Source organism: Pongo pygmaeus, chromosome 4 (genome assembly GCF_028885625.2).
Source record: "Pongo pygmaeus isolate AG05252 chromosome 4, NHGRI_mPonPyg2-v2.0_pri, whole genome shotgun sequence".
Classification (NCBI taxonomy): domain Eukaryota; kingdom Metazoa; phylum Chordata; class Mammalia; order Primates; family Hominidae; genus Pongo; species Pongo pygmaeus.
In genome coordinates this window covers 150,791,223-150,816,063 of record NC_072377.2, presented here as the reverse complement: position 1 = coordinate 150,816,063, position 24,841 = coordinate 150,791,223, and the positions used below count along the sequence as shown (strand labels likewise).

The following is a 24,841-nucleotide window of genomic DNA, read 5'->3' as shown; positions in this document are numbered from 1 at the left end:
AAAGACAATTAGCCAAAGATGTGTGCCACCTCAGACTCCTTTCCTACTCTATTATCTAACAGAAATACTATAAACAATTATGTTTATGCACTACTAAATGAACTATAATTTATTTCAGCAATTACAATTAAGTTATGTATAAAACTTAGAAAATGAGAAATGCCGGAAAGCTGTCAGTTGGGGTAGCTCTACACAGAAACTGGCATTATCCATTTTTCACAATTCTCAAAATTGTATCTACAAAGATACAAACAAGATAGTATAACAGTTTTGTTTTTTTTTTACACTGTTCTTTCAAAACTCAAGACAGGCTGGGTGCGGTGGCTCACACCTGTAATCCCAGCACTTTGGGAGGCTGAGGCAGGTGAATCACCTGAGGTCAGGTGTTCAAGACCAGCCTGGCCAATGTGGTGAAACTCCGTCTCTACTAAAAATACAAAAAAATTAGCCAGGAGTGGTGGTGGGCACCTGTAATCCCAGCTACTTGGGAGACTGAGGCAGGAGAATCGCTTGAATCCAGGAGGTGGAGGTGACAGTGAGCTGAGACTACACCATTGCACTCCAGCCTGGGCAACAAGAATGAAACTCCATCTCAAAAAAATAAATAAACTCAAGATAATGCAAATTTTCTCTTATATTCAAATCAGCTGCCTTTCAAACAGATACATCTAAACCACTGAAATTCAATGACTGTAAAAAACACGTCACAAAAAATTTTAACTTATAAAAAACATAATCTATACCATAGACCAAAAATTATATACTATAAAGTACCAAAGAAAAATGTCTAAGAAAGTACTCAAGAAAGGTTTCTTCCAGCCCTGGCACAGTGGCTCATGCCTATAATCCCAGCACTTTGGGAGGCCGAGGCAAGCAGGTCACTTGAGGTCAGGAGTTTAAGACCAGCCTGGCCAACTTGGTGAAACCCCATCTCTACTAAAAAGAAAAAAAAAAATTAGGCAGGCTTGGTGGCAGGGCCTATAATCCCAGCTACCCAGGAGGCTGAAGCAAAATAATCGCCTGAACGTGAAAGGTAGAGATTGCAATGGGCCAAGATTGCGCCACTGCACTCCACCCTGGGTGACAGAATGAGACTCTGTCTAAAAAAAACCAGAAAGGTGGCCAGGCGCGGTGGCTCACCCCTGTAATTCCAGCACTTTAGGAGGCTGAGGTGGGTGGACCACGAGGTCAGGAGTTCAAGACCAGCCTGGCCAATATGGTGAAACCCCGTCTCTACCAAAAATACAAAAATTAGCCAGGCATGGTGGCACATGCCTGTAATCCCAGCTACTTGGGAGGCTGAGGCAGAAGAATCGCTTGAACCCAGGAAGTGGAAGTTGCAGTGAGCTGAGATGGCACCACTGCACTCCAACCTGGGCAATGGAGTGGACTCCATCTCAAAAAAAAAAAAAAAAAAAAACAGAAAGGTAAAAAACAGAAAGGTTTCTTCCTATTTCCAGTACTTGAAGACACATTCAACAAGCCTCTCCAATTTTGAGAGAACTTGATGAGATAATTACAGGGCATGATATAAAAAGAAAAAACAGACAGCAGTCTCAGTTGATCTTCACAAATATAGCCACATTTTTCTTTTAATGTTGGATCAGGTCAATCAGCCTAGCATTTAAAAATGAATTGGAAATGATAACTAAGTGACACCTAATCCTTAGAATCAATCCTGAAAATGGAGAGGAAAAGAACATGCTATAAAAAAGAAACACTTGGGACTGGGTGCAGTGGCTCATGCCTGTACTCCCAGCACTTCAGGAGGCCAAGTCAGGAGGATCGCTTAAGCTCAGGAGTTCAAGACCAGCCTGGGCAACATAGTGAAACCCTGTCTCTTTAACAACAACAAAAAACTTTTTTAAAAGGAAATAAAAAAAGGACATTGCTTGATCAATTGATAAAATTGAATACAGATAATACATTAAAGCACTATATGGATGTTAAATTTACTGAACTTGATCACAGTATCATAGTTACCTAAGAGAATATTCCTTATTCGTAGGAAATACACACTGAAGTACTTTACTTAGGGGTGAAAAGACATGAAGTATGTGACTCACTACTCAAATGACTGAGAAAAAAATCATATGGATATTTAAAGAGAGCAGATGGGGCAAATTTTCATTAAGTATATCTAGACCACCTATAACCCCAGAGCTTTGGGAGGCAGAGGTGGGAGTTCGAGACCAACCTGGGCAACATAAGGAGACTCCATCTCTACCAAAAAAAAAAGTTTATCTAGATAGACGTCATATGGGTGTTTTGGGTATTATTCTTGTAATTTTTTTTTTTCTTTCTGAGGCAAAGTTTTGCTCTTGTTGCCCAGGCTGGAGTGCAACAGTACGATCTCGGCTCACTGCAACCTCCACTGCACGGGTTCAAGCGATTCTCCTGCCTCAGCCTCCCAAGTAACTGGGATTACAGACGCCTGCCACTACGCCCAACTAATATTTTGTATTTTTAGTAGAGGCAGGGTTTTGCATGTTGGCCAGGCTGATTTCAAACTTCTGACCTCAGGTGATCCGCCCACCTAGGCCTCCCAAAGTACTGGGATTACAGGCATGAGCCACCATGCCCGGCCTATTGTAATTTTTATTTAAGTTCAAAATTATTTCTAAATTAAAAATTCATTTTACCTTCAGAATAAATGTAATAAAAATAAATATTGGGAAATATTTCTGCATGATAACCAACATTTATGTGCCAGGCACTGGACTAAAAACTATATATATATATATATATATACACACACATACATACATAATTTCACTTAATCCTCAATAAGTACTACTCTGATCCTCATTTTACTGATATCAAAGTGAGACAGAGAAGTTAACTTGTAGAGCTGTTATTTTAACTCATGCAACCTGATTACAGAATCCACATTCTTCTATACTATATTGTCTGCATATAAAAGGAAGTACAAAGAACTCTGTAAAATTTCCTTCTTGGCTCAAACAATTAGGTTACCATCTATAACCATGTTTTCATACTTCAATATCATAAAAACATTTTTAAAATCCTCTTTCCAATGTTGACAGTGATGTTCACAATTACATTAACTATTTTTTAAAACTCTATATAATCAAAAAGTGAAACTGGTTTCTCCATATACATGAAAATGTGTTACCTAATGATTTCTCTTGAGGATTTGTTAACAGTTCACTTTCAGTCAATCTCTCTATATTTAACCAAGTTTTCTTTTTCTAAAAGTCACTAGATAAGATTTCTCTGACTTCCTCAATATTACTAAAATATTTCTTGGATCTCTAAACAAGCTATCTGAAACTTTTCAACTCTTCAGTCCAAGCAACTACGAAATCCTGATGAAGAATCTGTACCATGCCTAAAATCCGGAAACTTGAATCAATACACAATTACTTTTAAAAGGCTCAACTTCCAACTAAGGATACTGGTGACAGGATCTAAGAGGTCCCCAAAAGCAGGAGAAAAAATTTACATTACCTCTTCTTTAATTTCTTCTTTTTCTTGGACTAGTGGTTTTGGCTCAGGCTTTACTGGTTCCAAAAGTGGAAGGTAGTTCTTAGTATAGAGACTTTCGAATAGTTTGTCCACAAAACCTGAAGTTTCTAAGGAGAAGAAATAACATTTACATATTGCGCAAACAAAAAACAAAAATTTGACAACACATTGTCAGCAAAGCTCAGGAAAACAGGACATCTTGTACACTGCCAGTAGGACTAAAAATGAGTCCTACCTTATGGAAGAGAATCCCACTTTCAGGTTTTTAAATCCTTCTGACCTACTTGCAAAATGATATATATGTAAGATTATTTGTTGGAGTATGTAATAGCAAAAGATCGGAAACAACTAAAATTTCCATGAATAAGAGACTAGTTAAACTATGGGACATCTATACAACAGAGTACACGGCAGCTATAAAAAGAAAGAATACTGATAATACCTGATCTCAAAGAAATAACAGTATATATTTATATGTGTTTCTATCTATCTGCATAAAGAAACTGAAAAAAATAAAAACTGACAAAATTGTGTACTGTAGGTGGGAATGCGGTGGATGTAAAACAGGTAAGAGACTTTCATGGTATACCTTTATATTGTTGGATTAAAGGCACTGCCAACTCAAAGAACTTAACCGAAAATTTTTTTTAATCAGTTAAATATTTATTGATATGAAAATTATATGAAACTAACTTTTTGTGTTTTACTTAAAGAGTGTTCTGTTTGAAACTTCCTCAGACAACTGAATGGGAGAACCAGATGAATTTACTAAAAGTATTAATGTCAAATATTTATACTGCTTTTTTTTGTTTGTTTGTTTTTGAGACAGAGTCTTGCTCTGTTTCCCAGGCTGGAGTGCAGTGGTGCGATCTCAGCTCACAGCAACCTCCGCCTCCTGGGTTCAAGTGATTCTCCTGCCTCGGCCTCCTGAGTAGGTGGGATTACATGTGCCACCACGCCCAGCTAATTTTTGTATTTTTAGTAGAGACGGGGTTTCACCATGTTGGCCAAGCTGGTCTTGAACACCTGACCTCAGGTGATCTGCCTGCCTCGGCCTCCCAAAGTGCTGGGATTACAGGCATGAGCCACCACATCCAGCCTATGTCTTATTAAAACCAAATCTAAATAACTTTGATTGGTCCTACCCTAAGAAACAGCTAAAGAGCGTATTAAAAGCACAACACAAACTCTGCTTACATGGCAATTATTACATCTTTTACACAAAAGCTATTTCTAAAATGTTATCTTTCCTACAGAAAAACATCTTCTTATAAATTTCTTTACACTACTAATTTGTGTAGTGAGCATTTTTCCATGATTATATAACTGTTAGCTCTCATTAACTATTACATATAAACTTAAGACAATAATCAGACCCTTCAAAAGCCTCTATAATCAGAATACTTTCACTTACTATTTAAAACAATTTATAACATGTTATTTTCTTTTGTAATCTGAAAGACACATAGCTCAATTTTTAAAAAGCAAAGATAAACATCTACTATTAAACAATATTCTCTGGGAAACCAAAGAGTTTGGGAAAATTAAAAATAAATAAAAATAAAAACAATCTTCAAAGTACACTATAAAATTTTAAAAATATTATATATTATTATAAAAGAGTATGTTCACTTAATACTATTTTAAGATGCAATATAAACATAGACATAAGTCTACAGTTGCACTGTCCAATATAGTAGCCACTAGCCACATGTAGCTCTTTAAATTTGAGTTTAAATTAATTAAAATTAAATTTAAAAATCAATTTCTGGCCAAGCGCAATGGCTCACGCCTGTAATCCCAGCACTTTGGGAGGCCGAGGCGGGTGATAACTTGAGGCCAGGAGTTTGAGACCAACCTGGCCAACATGGTGAAACCCTGTCTACTAAAAATACAAAAATTAGCCAGGTGTGGTGGTGCATGCCTGTAATTCCAGCTACTCAAGAGGCTGAGGCAGGAGAATTGCTTGAGCCCAGGAGGTAGAGGTTGCAGTGAGCTGAGATTGTACCATTGCACTCCAGCCTGGGCAACAAGAGCGAAACTCTGTCTCAAAAAAAAAAAAAAAAATCAATTTCTCTGGCCTATTTACCAGATATCAAGTGCTCAAAAGCCACATGTGGCTAATGGCTACTGAAATGGAAAGTACAGATATAGACCATATGCACAAAGTTCTACTGGACAGTGCTAGTCTAGAAAGACACACACAAGCTGATAACAGTGATTTTCTCTCTGGTGGCAAATTTATGGTTACTTATTTTCTTATCCTTTTAAAAATGTAGTGTATAGTTCCTTCTCATATATATTACCTATGTAATTTTTTTTTAATTACTAAAATCCTTTCTAACTTTTTTTTTTTTTTGAGATGGAGTCTTGCTCTATTGCCCAGGCCTCCTGAGTAGCTGGGACTACAGGCGCCCACCACCATGCCCGGCTAGTTTTTTTGTATTTTTTTTAGTAAAGACGGGGTTTTCACCCTGTTAGCCAGGACGGTCTCAATCTCCTGACCTCAGGATCCACCCACCTCGGCCCCCCAAAGTGCTGGGATTACAGGCGTGAGCCACTGCACCCAGCCAATCCTTTCTAACGTTTTATAACAAAGAATTCTTAGACGTCTAAACAAAATTCATTTGGCCTTTTACCCCAAATATGTTTTGCTTTCTCTTTTTTCATGGCCCTACATTTCACAAGACTCATCTTTAATGTAAATCAAGTAATGTAAGTTAACACATTTAGAAAAGAAAACATCTGTACTGGGGAGGAATTATTTAAGTAGTTGTAGTGGGAAAAAATTCTGTCAGTATTGCTTTGTTTCTACAGAGCTGTAAAATGCATGAAAAAATATGTAATCCTATGTTTTAGACTGAGAAGCCATTCTTACTTTTCTCCTTCTCAGTAAATACTTATTTTAAATGATATCTTCTCATCAGCAATAGCTAAATCAACTGATAAATTGTGTATCATTCACATTCCTATCCATCCATTCAACTATATATATACATATATATTTTTTTTTTTTTTTTGAGATGGAGTCTCGCTCAGTTGCCCAGGCTGGAATGCAGTGGCGCGATCTTGGCTCACTGCAACCTCCGCCTGCTGGGTTCAAGCAATTCTCCTGCCTCAGTCTCCCGAGTAGCTGGGACTACAGGCGCACGCCACCACACCCAGCTAATTTTGTATTTTTAGTAGAGATAGGGTTTCACCATGTCGGCCAGGATGGTCTCGATCTCTTGACCTCATGACCCACCCGCTTCGGCCTCCCAAAGTGCTGGGATTACAGGCGTGAGCCACCGCGCCTGGCCCATTCAACAATATTTACTGAACATCTTCCACGTACCAAGTACTGTAGGTTCCAAGTCTCCACTCTCAACCAAACAAAAGGCAAACAAAGGGTAGAGAGACAGATAAACAGGCAAATAAACCTATGACAGGTGGTGACAACTGCCATGAAAACAACAAAACAGGAGTCAGGCACAGGGGCTCATGCCTTGTAATCCCAGCACTTTGGGATGCCAAGGTGGGGCAGTTGCTTGAGACAAGAAGTTCAAGGATCAGCCTGGGCAACAAAGTGAGACCCCAACACTACAAAAATAAAAATACACAGATATAAAAATAAATAAATAAAAAAGAAAAATAAAACAAAACAGGGTTGGAAGGAGGAGAGTGGATGCAGGCATGGAGTATACTACACTGTATGTAGAGCACTCAGGGGAAACTGCTTTCAGAAGATGACATTTGAAGAGACCAGAAAGAAGCGAGAGAAGAATCCATGTTTCAGGCAAGGGTAAAATGAGTTCAAAGGGCCTGAGTTGGGAACATGTTTGCCATAATTCAAAAAACAGGTGGTCAATGTGGCTAGAGTGGAACAAGTGAGGGGGAATGATAGGAGATAAGGTCAGAGAGGCAACAGGGGAAACCTTAGGAAGCTCTGTAGACTATGGAAACGGATTTGGTAAGAAGATGAAAAGTTAAAGGCACAAAGAGAAGAGGATCATACACATCTCTTCTTGGATATTAAGAAGCCCCATCCAAGAGGGGAAAAAAACTGATGAGCTCATCATCTTAATGAACACCAAGAATAAGCAGCTTCATTATTCTTAAACTGTTACCCCTCAATCATCAAGTAGGCTCTGTCAAAAGCTGCAAAAGACCTAATCATCTAAAAAGCATTAGAGCTGCCATTGCCTCAATAGAGGAAAGCAGCAAAGAAGGAAAGGGAAAAAAACCAGTTCTAACAAAACATGATAAATAATTAAGTATGAATGGGTATATTCAAGTATTCAAAGGACTCTGACTACTTTCTTTCCTATCAAGCTTATATCTCCAAGACTTTTCAGGAAGTTTTAAATTGAAAATCTTTACTTCAATACTCGATTGAAGGCCCATAATAATTACCTTTTTGTAAAAAGACATCAAGTTGATCAGCACAAAAGGCTTTTAATTCTTTCTCAGGTTTGTCCTTCTTGACCAGTGCTACAACATAGTTGGCTAAGGCTGAAGGATCAGCATCACATCTAGTTAGACAAAGAGAAAACAAAAATTTTAAAAAACACTTTTTATCAAACAGTAGTGTTATTAATGAAGTCACCCTTATTTTGGAAAATGAGAAATCAAAACTCTATTCTAAAAAGTGACCACAAACACAGGCAACTTTTATAATAAACATATACATACTGTGAGATTTTCCTTTTGCATTTATTTCTACAAAATGACTAGTATGTCTTCTATTTTTGAGGTTCTAAATATACCAAGGATCTTGGGCGAGCTCTACATTTATTTGTTCTCTCAATGATAATAGGCAAAGAGTGGCAACTGACCCCTAAGTTGCTGTTTGGCTCCCAGCTATAGAAGCACTGTCAATAACACCTTCAGGAACTATCTGTTCCAGGTGATTAATGAGCAAAAGGAAGGGAAGTGATGGAAAAACTTTCTCCTCTCCTCAAGACACCTCTCCCTAGGCACCAGTATCTAAAAATGGCTATCAGCCCTTTTGCTAATCTCAATGAGTATCTTAAAGATCTTTTTAAAAAATAAGAACACGAAAAGAATGGCATTTAAATATTATTGGCAAATGCTTTAGCAGCTATAAGAAAGAAAGAAAAGATCTAGGAGTTAGAAACAGAAAGGAAAAGAGAAGTGGTGAAAGGACAGCAGAGATAACCTTTATCTACTTCACATTTTTTCTAGTAAGTAATCCAACATTGACACTCAAAATCATCTCCTATTCCAGGACAGCTCATAATCCTTGGGTTGTCAACTCCTGATGTATAGTAATCTGTCAGACTCGAGGTTTTATGTACATCACATGAAACTAAAAGTTTTCTTGTTGTAAACATATATATATATATACATACACATATATAAAATATTCTAGGCTTCCTGATGAATACATAAATAACACATATCCTTCACAGTCAGGTTATGAAGGTAAAATGAAAACATTCAGGCTGGGTGCAATGGCTCATGCCTGTAATCCTAACATCCTGAGAGGTTGAGACAGGAGGATCATTTGAGCCCAGGAGTTCAAGACCAGCCTGGGCAAAATGGCAAAACCCTGTCGCTATAGAAAATACAAAAATTAGCCAGGTGTGGTGGTGCACGTCTGTAATCCCAGCTACTTGGGAGGCTGAGGCAGGAGGATGCTTGAGGCTGGGAGGCAGAAATTGCAGTCAGCCGATCACACCACTGCACTCCAGCCTGGGTGACAGAGTGAGACCCTGTCTCAAAGAAACAAAAAACAAACAAACAAACAAAAAATTCAGAATAACAGTAAGTAAAACCATTATGCAAGCAAAGTGATTATATAACCTATAAAACACTATTCAAATCTAACTAATCTTGTTCTATAATCCTTGGGCCTTCACTGCCAGCCAGAAAGTTAAAAGGTTTCAGCTCACTTGGGAGGCTGAGGCAAAAGGACACCTTGAGCCCAGGAGTTGGAGGTTGCAGCAAGCCATGATCATGCCACTGCACTCCAGCCTAGGCAACAGAGTGAGACCTTGTCTCCCAAAAAAAAAAAAAAAAAAAAAAAAAAAAAAAAACAAAAAAAAACAGGCTTCAGCTCAAGAGTATCAATCACATAATCACATTTCCAATAACTTTATGAGATTAGTAAACAAAACAAAAACCAAGCACCAGTACCTTTACTTCCTTCTAGTTTTTATGTTTAAGGTTCATAATTCAGTAACACAACTTTTTTTGTTGTCAATATTAACACTGTCATGGGAAAGGCTGGTTCTTTAAACATCCATTCACCTGGCCGGGCACGGTGGCTCACATCTGTAATCCTAGCACTTTGGGAGGCCGAGGAGGGGGGATCACCTGAGGTCAGGAGTTCAAGACCAGCCTGGACAACATGAAGAAACCCCGTCTCTACTAAAAATACAAAAATTAGCCAGGCAAGGTGGCTGGCGCCTGTAGTCCCAGCTACTCGGGAGGCTGAGGCAGGAGAATCGCTTGAACCCGGGAGGCAGAGGTTGCAGTGAGCTGAGATCGCACCACCGCACTCCAGCCTGGGCAACAGAGCGAGACTCCGTCTCTAAATAAATAAATAGACAGACAGATAGACAGACAGTTACTCAAGGCTGGGCCTGGTGGCTCATGCCTGTAATCCCAACACTTTGGGAGGCCAAGGCTGGCTGCTTAAGCCTAGGAGTTCAAGAGCAGCTTGGGCAATATAGCAAGATCCGGTCTCCACAAATAATATAAAAATTAGTCAGGCATGGTGGTGCACACCTGTACTCCCAGCTACTCAGGAAGCTGAGACAGAAGGATTGCCTGAGCCTAGGAGGTCAAGGCTGCAGTGAGCCATGATCACACCACTACCCTCCAGCCTGGGATACACAGTGAGACCCTGTCTCAAAAAATAAAAAATAAAAGAAAGTAAAGATTTTTCTTAAGTAAAAAATGTTACATTTTGGAGAATTATGAACAGATAACCTTAGTAAGGCCAACTGTTAAATTCTAAAATTGAAAAATATATTGTAAACTTGAATTTGCTAAGAGAGTAGATCTTAAGAGTTGTCACCACACAAAAAAAGATAGCTATATGAGATGATTATGTTAACTAGCTTTTGATATATATGCACATTTCAGCATGTGCATATATATCAAAACATCACACCTTACATACATACAATTTTTATTAATAAAATTTTAAATTAAAAACCAAAATAGTGAATATGTAGCCTTTCTATCTTCAAAAAATATTATGGCCAGGTGTGGTGGCTCACACCTGTGGGAGGCCAAAGTGTGGGCAGATTGCTTGAGTCCAGGAGTTTTAGACCATGGTGAAAACCTGCTTCTACAAAAAATTAACCAGGTGTGGTGGCATGCACCTGTGGTCCCAGCTACCCAGGAGGCTGAGGTGGGAGAATCACATGAGCCCAAGAGGCGGAGTTTGCAGTGAGCCGAGATTGTGCCATTGCACTCCAGCATGGGCAACAGAGCAAGACTGTCTCAACAAAATAAAATAAAAATTACACATGCCAGCTGGGCACGGTGGCTCACGCCTGCAATCCCAGTACTTTGGGAGGCCGAGGCAGGAGGATCACGAGGTCAGGAGTTCAAGACCAGCCTGACTCAAATGGTGAAATCCCGTCTCTACTAAAAATACAAAAATTAGCCAGGCGTGGTGGCGTGCCCCTGTAATCCCAGCTACTTGGGAGACTGAGGCAGGAGAATTGCTTGAACCCGGGAGGCAGAGGTTGCAGTGAGCCAAGATCACGCTACTGCACTCCAGCCTGGGTGACAGAGCGGGACGGTCTCAAAAAAAAAAAAAAAAAAAAAAAAATTACACATGCCATACTTACCCTGGCTATTCTATAAACACCTTAAAAAACAGATGTGTAGGCCAACTTAATTTCACCCCTGAGAATAATAAGAAATTTTTGATCAGTGTAGTTCTAGTCTACATTCATATGGAGGAGAGAAGGGGAAAAAATTACATTTCCACCTTTACTTAAAAAGTTTAGTTCTTGGATAAGGGTAGTCTAACACAGAAGAGAAGGACTTAGAAAAAGAAATAAGAATGGAAGAAAATGGCAATGTTATTTTCTCTGATGTTATAGGAACCTTCAAGGAGTCTAATGATCTGATAGATTTAGTGCTGGGTATGGATAATAAAGTTTCTATATGTTAGGAATGGGCAAAACATTCAGATATTGGATAACTGAAATGGGTTTAAGAAACCCAGATATCAGCTGGGTGCAGTGGCTCATGCCTGTAATCCCAGCAGTTTGGGAGGCTGAGGCAGGAGGATCACCTGAGGTCAGCAGATCAAGATCAGCCTGGCCAACATGGTGAAACCCCATGTCTACTAAAAATACAGAAATTAGCCAGGTGTTGTGGCATGCACCTGTAATCCCAGCTACTTGGGGGGCTGAGGTAGGAGAATTGCTTGAGCCTGGGAGGCAGAGGTTGCAGCAAGCCGAGATCATGCCACTGCACTCCAGCCTGGGCGATAGAGCGCAACTCAGTCTCAAAAAAAAAGAAAAGAAAAGAAACCCAGATATCTTTTACATATATTTAGCATTCAGACTCTAAAAACCATATGCCAAGTTAGGCTGCTTCTGATGAAACGCATTTTGATATGATAGTGTTAAAAATCAAGATGAATATACACGAAAGTAAAAGAGTAGAAAAGGTTAGACTCCAGGAGAAGAGAATGATCACAGATTCTAAACATTTGTTTAATGTGAGGGAAAAAATGATTGTCAATAACTGACAGAAATCTGCACCAAATACAACAGCATGTTTACAGCCAAAGGAATAGGACCATTTACATTTAACAGCTCCTAACATGTATCCATAAAGTACGCTCTGAAGAAAATTATAAGTCTAAAATAATAAGTCACACTAATTGAATGGTGAAACTTAAATACATTGGGGAGTTTTGTGCTGTAATTTTCTAGACCTTTACAATTATTCTTACTTATTCTTTCACCCATTGACTTCTCACTATATAATCTCTAAAAAACAGCCATGATACTGTAGCTACAGTATCAATGCTAACTACTCAACAAGACTTCCAGAAGTATGTCACAAAAATCTGAGTACAAATAAGACTCTTGAGAATGTAAGACAAGTGCAGCATCACTTCCCTCTCCTGAAAAATCATCACTTCTTTCTTCTCATACTCAGGAAGAGTACTTAAAATCTTTTAGCCACTTTATTTGGAACTAAAGCTTATGGGAATCCATTACTGCTTGACTATAAAAACAAGCATATTTGGGGATGAAAGAGATTGTAAAATTTGGGATCCATGACTATGCTAAATACACGTCTCTAGACAAAAAGGGACTTCTATTATAACATGGAGATTAGAAAAGGAAATAATATCCATCTTAAATTACCATTCTACTATAGATGTGTAAATTCGTAAAGATAAATTAAGAGATCCATTTAAGATCAGGCAGACAGCACATCTGTGGAACTAAAACTCAGCCGCAATTCCACACAAGTAAAATCTGTTTCACAACCATGTCTTTTTCTAATGTATATCTGCAGGAAAAATTAATGTATCTTAAGTATCAACCAACAGTTACCTTTTAAAGAATCAACAAAAGAAATTTCCTAAAGCTTAATGTAACTTACAAATAGGACTCCTTAAAATTCACACCTTGCACAATAACGTTTTAAGAACATGCTTCAGTTATCTTTTAAGTTATTTAAAAAAAAAAAGTCAACAAATTTTTATCGGAGTAAGCTAATAGAAACATTGTCCTAAAAATGCCTCATCTGTAAAAATCTCAAATTTGTCTTTTTCCCCTTTTAATGAAATCTCTATTGCACGTATATCATACAACTGCTGAGCCAGTACATAAGCTTCATAGAAAATTTCAGACATGCAATCATAAGATCAAAGAGTAAGGTCCTACACCTTTGGCCCCAAGCCAAAAAACACTACTGAAAAACCATTACCATTTACTTGCTTTAGGAAAAAAGCCAAGACTACTTAGACCTTTCCCACTTGCAGAAAAATTTACATGTTTCTGAATATGGATCTAATTTTAAGTTCCATCTTAATGTGCTCTTTCTTTCAGAGGTGAAACAACTAATACATGTGCTTCTGAGCCACAGGTAAAAAAAAAAAATCTCCTGATCTCAATGCGTATCAACAGCCATTAAAAATATCCATATTCTTGGCTGGGCCTGGTGGCTCATGCCTGTAATCCCAACACTTTGGGAGGCCAAGGGTGGATCACCTGAGGTCAGGAGTTTGAGACCAGCCTGACCAACATGGAGAAACCCCATCTCTACTAAAAATACAAAATTAGCTGGGCATGGTGGTACATGCCTGTTATCCCAGATACTCGGGAGGCTGAGGCAGGAGAATCGCTTGAACCCGGGAGGCGGTGGTTGTGGCGAGCCAAGATCACGCCATTGTACTTGAGCCTGGGCAAGAAGAGCAAAACTCCATCTCAAAAAAACAAACAAACAAACAAAAAATCCATATTCTCTGACCAGTAGTTACACTTATGATAAACTAGACGAAGGAAATAAAGGCAAATATAGAAAATACTACTAGTACCTAAAGCTACACACACACAAAATATATTTATTAAATAAAAACAGCATTACTTTTTAACAAAAAAATAGTGCCAAGGTAACCATTCTCTTATTGTTGGATGTTTGTGAAATATTACGCATCCAAAGTGATGGTTATTAGCTGGGCATGGTAGTGGGTGCTTGTAATCCCAGCTATTCAGGAGGCTGAGGCAGGAGAATCGCTTGAATCCATCCAGGAGACGGAGGTTGCAGTGAACTGAGATCACGCCACTGCACTCCAGCCTGGGCAATAAAGCAAGACTCCACGTCAAAAAATATATATGTAATATAATATAATACAATAAACAAATGTTTTTTAAAAAATTATGGTTATGGCCAGGCACAGTGGCTCATGCCTGTAATCCCAGCACTTCAGGAGGCTGAGGTGGGAGGATTGCTTCAGCTCAGGAGTTCAAGACCAGTCTGGGCAACATAGTGAGACCTCCATTTCTAAAAAAATAAAATAAAAAAATTAGCCTGGTGTGGTGGCATGCACCTACAGTCCCAGCTACTCAGGAGGCTGAAGTGGGAGGATTGTCTTATCCTGGAAGGCTGAGGCTACAGTGAGCTATGACCATGCCACTGCACTCCAGCCTGGGTGACAGAGCAAAACCCTGTCTTAATAAAAAACAAGGGCCGGGTGGGGTGGCTCACGCCTGTAATCCCAGCACTTTGGGAGGCCAAGGTGGGTAGATCACAAGGTCAAGAGTTCGAGACCAGCCTGGCCAACATGGTGAAAGCCCATCTCTACTAAGAATACAAAAATTAGCCAGGTGTGGTGGCGCGTGCCTGTAATCCCAGTTACTTGGGAGGCTGAGGCAGGAGAATCACTTGAACCCAGGAGGTGGAGGCTGCAGTGAGTTGAGATTGCGCTACTGCACTCCAGCCTGGGTGACAGAGCAAGACTCCATCTTGGGGGTGGGGGGAACAACAACAACCAAGAAAACCAAAGTGATGGTTATAAAAGCAATATATAAAATGTGAAAAATGCTTCTGATGTAATGTCAAAGAAATCAGAATTTTACAATGAGTCTGACTGTAGCTATATAAAAATTCATACACATAGAAAATAGATACTAATAATTTTCTTTTCTCTACTTTCTATATTGTCATAATGCAATAATACGTTTATTTTTATTTTAAAAGAATGAAAGTGAATTAAAAAAAAAGTCTGACTCTGAGATCTGTGTTCAGATTATTCCTTTGGTAAGACCACACTGGGCCAGGCCCAGCGGCTCACACCTGTAATCCCAGGGGTGGATTACCTGAGGTCAGGAGTTCGAGACCAGCCTGACCAACATGGAGCAACCCCATCTCTACCAAAAATACAAAATTAGCCAGGCGTGGTGGTGCATGCCCGTAATCCCACCTACTCAGGAGGCTGAGGCAGGAGAATAGCTTGAACCCGGGAGGCAGAGGTTGCGGCGAGCCGAGATCGTGCCATTGCACTCCAGCCTGGGCAATAAGAGCAAAACTCCTCTCAAAGAAGAAAAAAAAAAAAGATAAGACCATACTGGACAAAGTAAGTAAAAATGGAGCTGACTTTCACATTTGTTAATATTTATTAAAGATACACATATATTGGTACTTCTACTTCTTTTCAAATGAAAACTTTCTCTCTTTGTCTGTTTGGGCTACTATAACAAAACACCTTAGACTAGGCAATTTAGTATTTATTTATTTTTTGAGACAGGGTCTCATTCTGTTGCCCAGGCTGGAGTACAGTGGCTTAATCACGGCTCACTGCAGCCTCAACCTCCCAGGCTCAAGTGATCCTCCCACCTCAGCCTCCCAAGTAGGTAGGACGACAGGCGTGAACTACCACGCCTGACTAAGGCTATTTTTTTTATTTTTTTGTAGAGGCAGAGTTTCGCCCCGTTGTTCAAGACCAGGAGGCTGGTCTTGAACTCCTGGACTCAAATGATCCACCCACCTCAGCCTCCCAAAGTGCTGGGATGACAGACATGAGCCCACAAGGCCCAGCCAACTAGGCAATTTATAAACAGAATTTTTCTTTTTTTTTTTTTTGAGACGGAGTCTCGCTCTGCCGCCCAGGCTGGAGTACAGTGGCGCAATCTCGGCTCACTGCAACCTCCGCCTCCCAGGTTCACGCCATTCTCCTGCCTCAGCCACCTGAGTAGCTGGGACTACAGGCGCCCGCCATCATGCCCGGCTAATTTTTTATATTTTTAGTAGAAACGGGGTTTCACCGTGTTAGCCAGGATGGTCTCGATCTCCCAACCTCGTGATCTGCCCGCCTCAGCCTCCCAAAGTGCTGGGATTACAGGCGTGAGCCACCGTGCCCGGCTATAAACAGAAATGTATTGCTCACAGTTCTGCAGGCTGGGAAGTTCAAGATTAAAGCATCAGCAAACTTGGAGTCTAGTGAGGGCCCATTCTTCACAGATGGTACCTTCTGTGTCCTCTCATGGTAACAAGCAGGCTCCTTTCATATATATATATTTTTTTTTGAGATGTCCAACATGAATTTTGAGGGGACACCAACATTCAGACCACAGTACTTTCATTTTCCCCTTAAATAATTAAGGGCTTTCATGAATGAATATCATGTGGAAGAAATAACCCTAGATTTGGGAGGAAAATATATACATACATTCATCAGTTGCAAATACCATTTGGATATTTGGACCACAGCTCCTAGTATAGTCGCCACTAGCTAAATACACGCACAAAATTAGACTACTAAAAAATTCTTACTTTTCTAATTGTCAATTACCTATATATACATATGAGAATGTTCATTCATTTAAACACATACTGAGTGTTTACTAAGTGCCAAGCATATTGCTTGGTAATGGAATTACTTTAAAGAAAACAGACCTTGCCCTGCACTCCCATGGCCAAGAGGTGGATACGAAAACAAATAATTACAATACAAAATAATAAATTGTATAAAAAGAGATTAATAAGGAAGTAAGTAGCAACATTGTAAGAGGATAAGAGAAGACAGTGGCAAGAAACATAGGGCTATAAAAGCAACTTCTGGCTTCTAGCCTATAGTTATTGGGCCAGGAAGGATGAAGTCAGACATCTTTAAAAGGCAGACCAAAGGACATAAGAACAAGTATGTTCTTAAGTTAGTAGACTAAAACTTGCCAAGAAGTCTTCTGGCCAAAGTTCTTTTCTATGAAATAGTGAATGGTATCCTTAAGTCCTACAGCACTTTAGAGACACACTGATTCTCTGAAGCAACTAAGTACAGTTCGAAAATTACCAGTACTTCCCACACTTAAGAATATACCTCCAAAATACTTATTTAACCCTGGTAGTTTATTTACCAGGTGGTCAGGTCTAACAATTGCTAGATGATTATTTTTCCTCCCATTTGGGCAACTGCAGAGATTACTATCCAGAGTTCAATTTGATAAGGACTGCCAACATACAGCAACATGTAAACTCTAGAGTTCAACCAAAGTATACGCATCATGATCACTGAACCCATAGATATGAGCCAATAAAATAAACTTAGTCTATTAACCTTATTGCTGCCTTTTCTATCACTCTCCAAGCTAACAACATATTCAATCTCCTAGTGCACTTTAAAAGACACTGATATGGCCAGAACTCACAAAAACTGCACATCAAGTCTATGACTTTGACTAGCAATTCCTGTTCCTACCTATAGGACCTGCAATGAGACTCTAGATCTGTCTTGTAATAGACTGATTATTATTTTTTAAGTGGCAGTGGTGTTTAACATTAATAAGCAAAATACTTTTGCAGAAAGTTTCATGTATTTTCATATTCCAAAAACCATAAAATGTTGTTTACATTTATAGAATGATTCAGAGGTACACAAACCACTTAAAGTCTACATCATTAATATTCATAACAGACTTGGTGACGTAGGTAAAAGGCAAATAAAATTTAGTTCTGTTTAACAGAAAAAGGTTAGACAATTTATCCTAAGTCACAGAGTGAATTAGAGATAGATATGGAACTAGAAATTAAATGCCGATTCATACAACAATGTCTATTAAAGTAAGACAGACAAATTGTCCAAAGAGTTTACAAATCCCACCATGCTTTTTAAAACATACACCAAGATAAAGTTTTACACTAAGCCAAACAAGCAGCAGTGAATAATACATATTTATACATTTTATATAATATAAATAAAACATTCCCCATTAAACACAAGTTTTGATAGAAAGGCAGGTTACCGAAAAATGCTTGCCTGATCTTTTTTTAAACTTGCAGAAATTTCTTTAGTGATGCACTTACCTCCTGAATTTAGTAGAACCTTACTTTAAAGGGGTTCACATTCTTACAATGAGCAGTTATTTCTGACAGAAAGAAACCATGACATCTCTAAATTGTGCATAATCCCTACAGTCTCTATGACTAGGATATCCAGGATATTTTGAAAGTGAGGAAAGATGAAGGCCCCAAACAAGAACTGAGTCTAGTCTATTCATGTAGCTGTAGGGAAAGAGACAAACTTCTCGACTGAGATATTGGTTTCCCTCCCTTTTACTGCACTGCCAACAAAAATGGTGGTACTAGTTTATTCCAGCCAGTTAAGGAGTCATTTCTTCCTGTCTCCCTCCCGTCCTTCCTCTAATAAAAGTAATAGCCGTGTTCGCCACCTACAAAGGGAATGGAAGGTAACCGATAAGCTCTAATAGCCCATGACATTCCTAACTTGTCCATAGGGAATAATCAACTGTAAACTAGATTGGTTTAGAAATACCTCCTGTTGGCCGGGTGCAGTGGCTCACGCCTGTAATCCCAGCACTTTGGGAGGCCGAGGCAGTGGATCACGAGGTCAGGGGTTCGAGACCAGCCTGACCAACATGGTGAAACCCCGTCTCTACTAAAAATACAAAAATTAGGCTTTGCAGACGCCGCCACCAAGGAAAACCGTGTACTGTTAGCCATGGTCAACCCCACCTCGTTCTTTGACATTGCCGTCGACGGCGAGCCCTTGGGCCACATCTCCTTTGAGCTGTTTGCAGACAAGGTCCCAAAGACAGCAGAAAATTTTCGTGCTCTGAGCACTGGAGAGAAAGGATTTGGTTATAAGGGTTCCTGCTTTCACAGAATTATTCCAGGGTTTATGTGTCAGGGTGGTGACTTCACATGCCATAATGGCACTGGTGGCAAGTCCATCTATCGGGAGAAATTTGAAGATGAGAACTTCATCCTAAAGCATACAGGTCCTGGCATCTTGTCCATGGCAAATGCTGGACCCAACACAAATGGTTCCCAGTTTTTCATCTGCACTGCCAAGACTGAGTGGTTGGATGGCAAGCATGTGGTCTTTGGCAAAGTGAAAGAAGGCATATTGTGGAGGCCATGGAGCGCTTTGAGTCCAGGAACGGCAAGACCAGCAAGAAGATCACCATTGCTGACTGTGGACAACTTGAATAAGCTTGACTTGTGTTTTATCTTAACCACCAGACCATTCCTTCCGTAGCTCAGGAGAGCACCCCTCCACCCCATTTGCTCACAGTATCCTAGAATCTTTGTGCTCTCGCTGCACTTCCCTTTGGGTTCCATGTTTTCCTTGTTCCCTCCCATGCCTAGCTGGATTGCAGAGTTAAGTTTATGATTATGAAATAAAAACTAAATAACAACAACAAAAAAAATACAAAAATTAGCTGGGCATAGTGGCAGGCACCTGTAATCCCAGCTAGTCAGGAGGCTGAGGCAGGAGAACTGCTTGAACCCGGGAGGCGGAGGTTGCAGTGAGCCGAGATCACGCCACTGCACTCCAGCCTGGGCGACAGAGCAAGACTCCGTCTCAAAAAAAAAAAAAAAAAAAGAAAAAGAAAATACCTCCTGTTAGGCCGGGTGTGGTGGCTCACACCTGTAATCCCAGCACTTTGGGAGGCGGATCACCTGAGGTCAGGAGTTCAAGACCAGCCTGACCAACACGGTGAAACCCTGTCTCTACCAAAAATACAAAAATTAGCCAGGCATGGTGGCACACGCCTGTAATCCCAGCTACTTGGGAGGCTGAGGCAGAAGAATCGCTTGAACCCCGAAGACGGAGGTTGCAGTGAGCCAAGATCGTGCCACTGCACTCCAGCCTGGGCGACAGAGACTCTGTCTCCAAAAAAAAAAAGAAATATCTCCTGTTACATGATATGTTTCACTAGGGACAAGATGTAACATTTTAAAAATCCCTTGGGAATTGGAAGCTTTCATAAATTTAATTTACTGTAAACTAAGCTAAATAAGAAAATGTAACAGAAAATCATGTGCACACAGGCTGGGCGCGGTGGCTCATGCCTGTAATCCCAGCACTTTGGAAGGCCAAGCAGGTGGATCACAAGGTCAGGAGTTCAAGAACAGCCTGGCCAACAAAGTGAAACCCCCTCTCTACTAAAAAATACAAAAAATTAGCCGGGCATGGTGGCAGGCGCCTGTAAGCCCAGCTGCTCGCGAGGCTGAAGCAGGAGAATCGCTTGAACCCAGGAGGCGGAGGTTGCAGTGAGCACCACTGCACTCCAGCCTGAGCGACAGTGAGAGATTCCATCTCAAAAAAAGAAAGAAAAAGAAAGAAAATCATGTGCACAGCCATAGTTTGATTCCAACCTAGCTAGTGCAACTATACTATCTCAAAGCCTAGCAACTGCTCTGAAATGCTATGTTGTAGCAACATGCCAATCTGCCATGAAAATTTTCTTGAATCTGGAATATGCAAAAAAGTAAATTTACAAACACAACCCACTTTAGCATATCATTTATTACATTTTAGGATATCTAAACAAACAAAAAATAATCTCCCATGATGACATACTAAGAATAAAAATATACGTGGTATCTGCATTTACTTTATTATTTATTATTAATATCTCCATTCAAAACTGTTACTTAGGCAAGTTAAAAATAAGTATTTTAGATCAGGCACAGCGGCTTATGCCTGTAATCCCAGCACTTTGGGAGGCCGAGGTGGGTGGATCACCTGAGGTCAAGAACTGGAGACCAACCTGGCCAACACAGTGAAACCCCCGTCTCCACTAAAAATACAAAAAATTAGCCGGGCGTGGTGGCAAGTGCCTGTAATCCCAGCTACTCGTGACGCTGGGGCAAGAGAATCGCTTGAACCCAGGAGGCAGAGGTTGCAGTGACCTGAGATTGCACCACCACACTCCAGCCTGGACAACAAGAGCGAAACTCCATCTTAATAAATAAATAAATAAACAAACAAACAAATAAATAAATAAATAAATTTTAGCCTTTTTTTTACCCTAAATGAGCAACAAAATTAAAAAAAAAAAACATGTGAACTTTAAGTTGAATATATAACTCAAAAGGAGAAACTAAACTCAAGTAATCATTTTGAAAGATAATTTTTACTCATGAAAATTACAGAATGATCATACTTATGAGTCTAAGTAGCTTTAAAAAAAGAAGGAAAAAAAAAAAGCCTAAGCAAGACGAAGCTCTTACCCAGACTAACTTTCAACATTAAGGGGAAAGACAAAAAAAAAAACAAAAAACGAAAAGCACTACTCAGAGTAAAACATCTTAGGGAGCTTTAAAAAAAATAAAAACCAAGTAACTATAAGGCTAAAAGTTGTTACCTTCTATCCAAGACATAAAATGTATGTTTAATTCTTCTTAAATGGATATCTACCAACAACACTAAACTTGTTTGGAAAGTAGGTTGTTTTTTCTAAAGGCATCAGAGCAGCAGAAATACAAAATAAAGAGATGTATTTTTTATTTTTTAATCTTAAATAACATGAATAACACTTTTTTTATTTTTATTTTTTTGAGACAGAGTCTGGCTCTGTCGCCCAGGCTGGAGGGCAGTGGCATGATTTAGGCTCATTGAAACCTATGCCTCCTGGGATTCAAGCGATTCTTCTGCCTCAGCCTCCCGAGTAGCTGGGACTACAGGCGCACCCCACCACAGCCGGCTAATTTTTATATTTTCAGTAGAGACGGGGTTTCACCATATTGGCCAGGCTGGTCTCGAACTCCTGACCTCATGATCCGCCCGCCTAGGCCTCCCAAAGTGTTGGGATTACAGGCGTGAACCACTGTGCCCAGCCACATGAAGAACACTTTAAACATACAAATATTTTTCTTTTTTCAGCCTTTTCCCATATATGGTCAATTTCATTACATCCATCTTATTTCCCACCTTCACCACAAACCATTTCCATCTTTGTGCCCAAAACTTTTTTGTAGGAGTTAAAAAACCCCTATTCAAGAGACCTATATTCTTCTACAAAACCTTCAAGTGTGTTCAGAAGTCATTTTCACTGAAAGAGATCAACAGGGAAGTAGCTTGACACTGTCCCCCAGAAGCTCCTTTACCATGCCTCCACACCTCCCAAACTACTCCCTATTTTCACCTCTGAAAAACACTCAATTTTTCCACTAATGCAATCTGACCTAATGAATCAAAGCCTGCCCATCTCTTCTTCTATCCCTTTCTTTCAAGCAGAAAGCTCTAACCTTCAATAAGAGAATAATAAAGCAGAAGCAAGGAGGAGGCAAAACATGATTCTTTCCCTTCCAGTAACTAGCCATACCCCATTTCCCCAAATAAACACTCCACAACCCTACCCTTTAAAACGGTTACCAAACATGGCCGGGTCCAGTGGCGCACGCCTGTAATCCCAGCACTTTGGGAGGCCAAGGCGAGCAGATCACCTGAGGTCAGGAGTTTGAGACCAGCCTGGCCAACATGGCGAAATCCCCTCTCTACTAAAAATACAAAAAATTAGCTGGGTGTGGTGGCGCGCGCCGTAGTCCCAGCTGCTTGGGAGGCTGAGGCAGGAGAATCGCTTGAACCCGGGAGGCGGAGGTTGCAGAGAGCCGAAATCGAGCCACTGCACTCCAGCCTGGGAGACACAGCGAGGCACTGTTTCAAAAAAAAAGGTTATAAAACAAAATGTTCATACCTCTGTTACCTCTTTCAAGCCTCCCAATAACATTTCTACTAACACTACCCAAAATATTTTTAAAAGACAGGTCTCTCATTCTTTTCAGTCCCTCATCCTACACCCCAATTATCTTCAGGTGTCCTCTCAATCCGACAAAAACATTTACAAAACTGTCCTCTCAATCGCACAAAAATATTTACAAATCTCTTATTCTTTCTACCGCTCCTTTTATTCCTCCAACACCTGTATCTAAAAATCCCTATATATTGTTAGGTATACTCCTCCACCAATTAATGCTGCATACCAGTGTAGCCCTTTCAACCCTCAACTAAACTTACAAAAAACCTCTTTTTTCCAACCTCCACATATCTAAAAGTCATCAGTTCCCCTGGCACTATCAAGTCCTCAATAATACTTTAAAATCCCTTAATATCCTTGCTATCACACTTATCACCTCCCCAATAATTTCTAAAACCCTTCAATGCCCACACATCCTTTTCATCTACTCCATAGTATTTTTCAAATCCTTCAATATTCTTGATCCTTCAGAACTCACCAATAATCGCTATATAGTTTCAATGTCCCTGCTATCCGCTTCTGCCCTCATATTTCGAAAATGCCCTCGATATTTTGCTTCTAGACCTTTCAGTCCCGGAATAATAATGTTTTTCAAACCCTTGATATTCTGCTATTCCCTTCTACATCTCAATATTCACATTTTAAAAATCCCTCAAGAGCCCTGTTACCTCTCTCTCAGTTCTCAAACAGCAATGTTTTAAATTCCCTCACGGCCCCTGCTACCCCTTCCAGCACCCCGATATTTGCGTTTGAAAAGCCCTCGCTGTCCTTGCCTGCCCCCCCCCAGTCCCCACATCCACGGCGCCTCTCCGTCCCCAGCGCTCCTCTCCCACCCTCACCCCCACCACAATGGTGATAGTACTACAGGGAAGGCGTCGCCGGGACCTCCCGGCCGCGGCCCCTCTGCGCCGCCCCCCACGCCACCTCCCCTCCCCCACGCCCCCGCAGGCCCCCAACGCCCACGTTCGCCGGCCCCGGCCCAGCCCGGCTCACTCACATCGGCTCCAGTAACTTGGCCAGCCAGGACTTGAGGGCATCCACATCCTCTATGAGCATGGTGCAGGGAAGGCGGGCTCGGCCGCCGCTCTTCTTCAGGCCTGCCGTGGGTCTCCACTACGCCGCCTCCTCACGTTCCCTTCACAGCTCCCGGTGCCCCAGCCCACCGGGCATCTTAGGAGACTTCAACCTACTCCCCCGGCCGGGGCCTAACAGGAACTAACCCAAGAGCCCTCACTCACCCTAGCCCGAAGGCTGAGGTGGGCGGGAGACAGTGCCGAGTGGCAGGCCTGAGAACCAATAAGAGAGAGAGGGCTGTGAGGGCAAGACCAATGAAAAGGCTCGCTCGCCCCGCCGGCAGGCCGTACCCAGTCAGGGAGGAGAGATATAGCAAGGTAGGTGGAGAGCTTAAGTGAACTCCTGGTGCAAGATGGTATCTTGGAAAAGGTGCTTTGCCTCTTAAAGGGGCAGTGGCGCCTTTTTTTGACCACGCCGCCGCCCGCCGCGGAATACCGGTGTCTGCTGCTGGGAGTGCCTGGGGGAAGCCGGCGAGCCCCTCAGCCTGGTTCCTTCCTCTCGTTTTTCTTGGAAACACACACTCGTGTCCCGAAATGACTCAGCTGTAGTAAATCTGCAACACAACGTGCAATACGTTCACGTTCGACACATTGCACAGAATGCATAATTTTACTTTTTTTCTTTACACACTCATGTTGATCGGCACTCACGTTTGTATTTTCTGCTGCTCTGCTTTAATTAGGCAGAATGTTTCTGACAACCATGCCTTGGAATCCAGTAATCGTCATTTTTAAAACGTGGCGCACGGCCACGTAAAAGGCTGAGGCCATTTCAATGTTGCTAGT

General features: G+C 40.8%; 1 protein-coding gene and 1 pseudogene across 4 annotated transcripts in view; one reads left to right on the top strand and one right to left on the bottom strand.

The window, feature by feature from the left end:
- Positions 1-24,257, bottom strand: part of RBM27 (RNA binding motif protein 27) — a 91,539-nt gene extending 67,282 nt beyond the window's left edge. For 3 of the 4 annotated variants that reach the window (XM_054488196.2, XM_054488198.2, XM_054488197.2), the window contains exons 1-3: positions 23,980-24,251; positions 7,882-8,000; positions 3,472-3,596 (exon numbers count right to left, since the gene is read on the bottom strand). In XM_054488196.2, the coding sequence (XP_054344171.1) occupies positions 3,472-3,596; positions 7,882-8,000; positions 23,980-24,038 (303 nt within the window). In that variant the 5' untranslated portion in view covers positions 24,039-24,251. Of the gene's footprint in view, positions 1-3,471; positions 3,597-7,881; positions 8,001-23,979 lie in introns of all 4 variants that reach the window. The other variant, XM_054488199.2, reaches the window with a different exon arrangement.
- LOC134739610 (peptidyl-prolyl cis-trans isomerase A-like) lies at positions 16,512-19,568 on the top strand (annotated as a pseudogene).
- Positions 24,258-24,841: the final 584 nt, after the last annotated feature.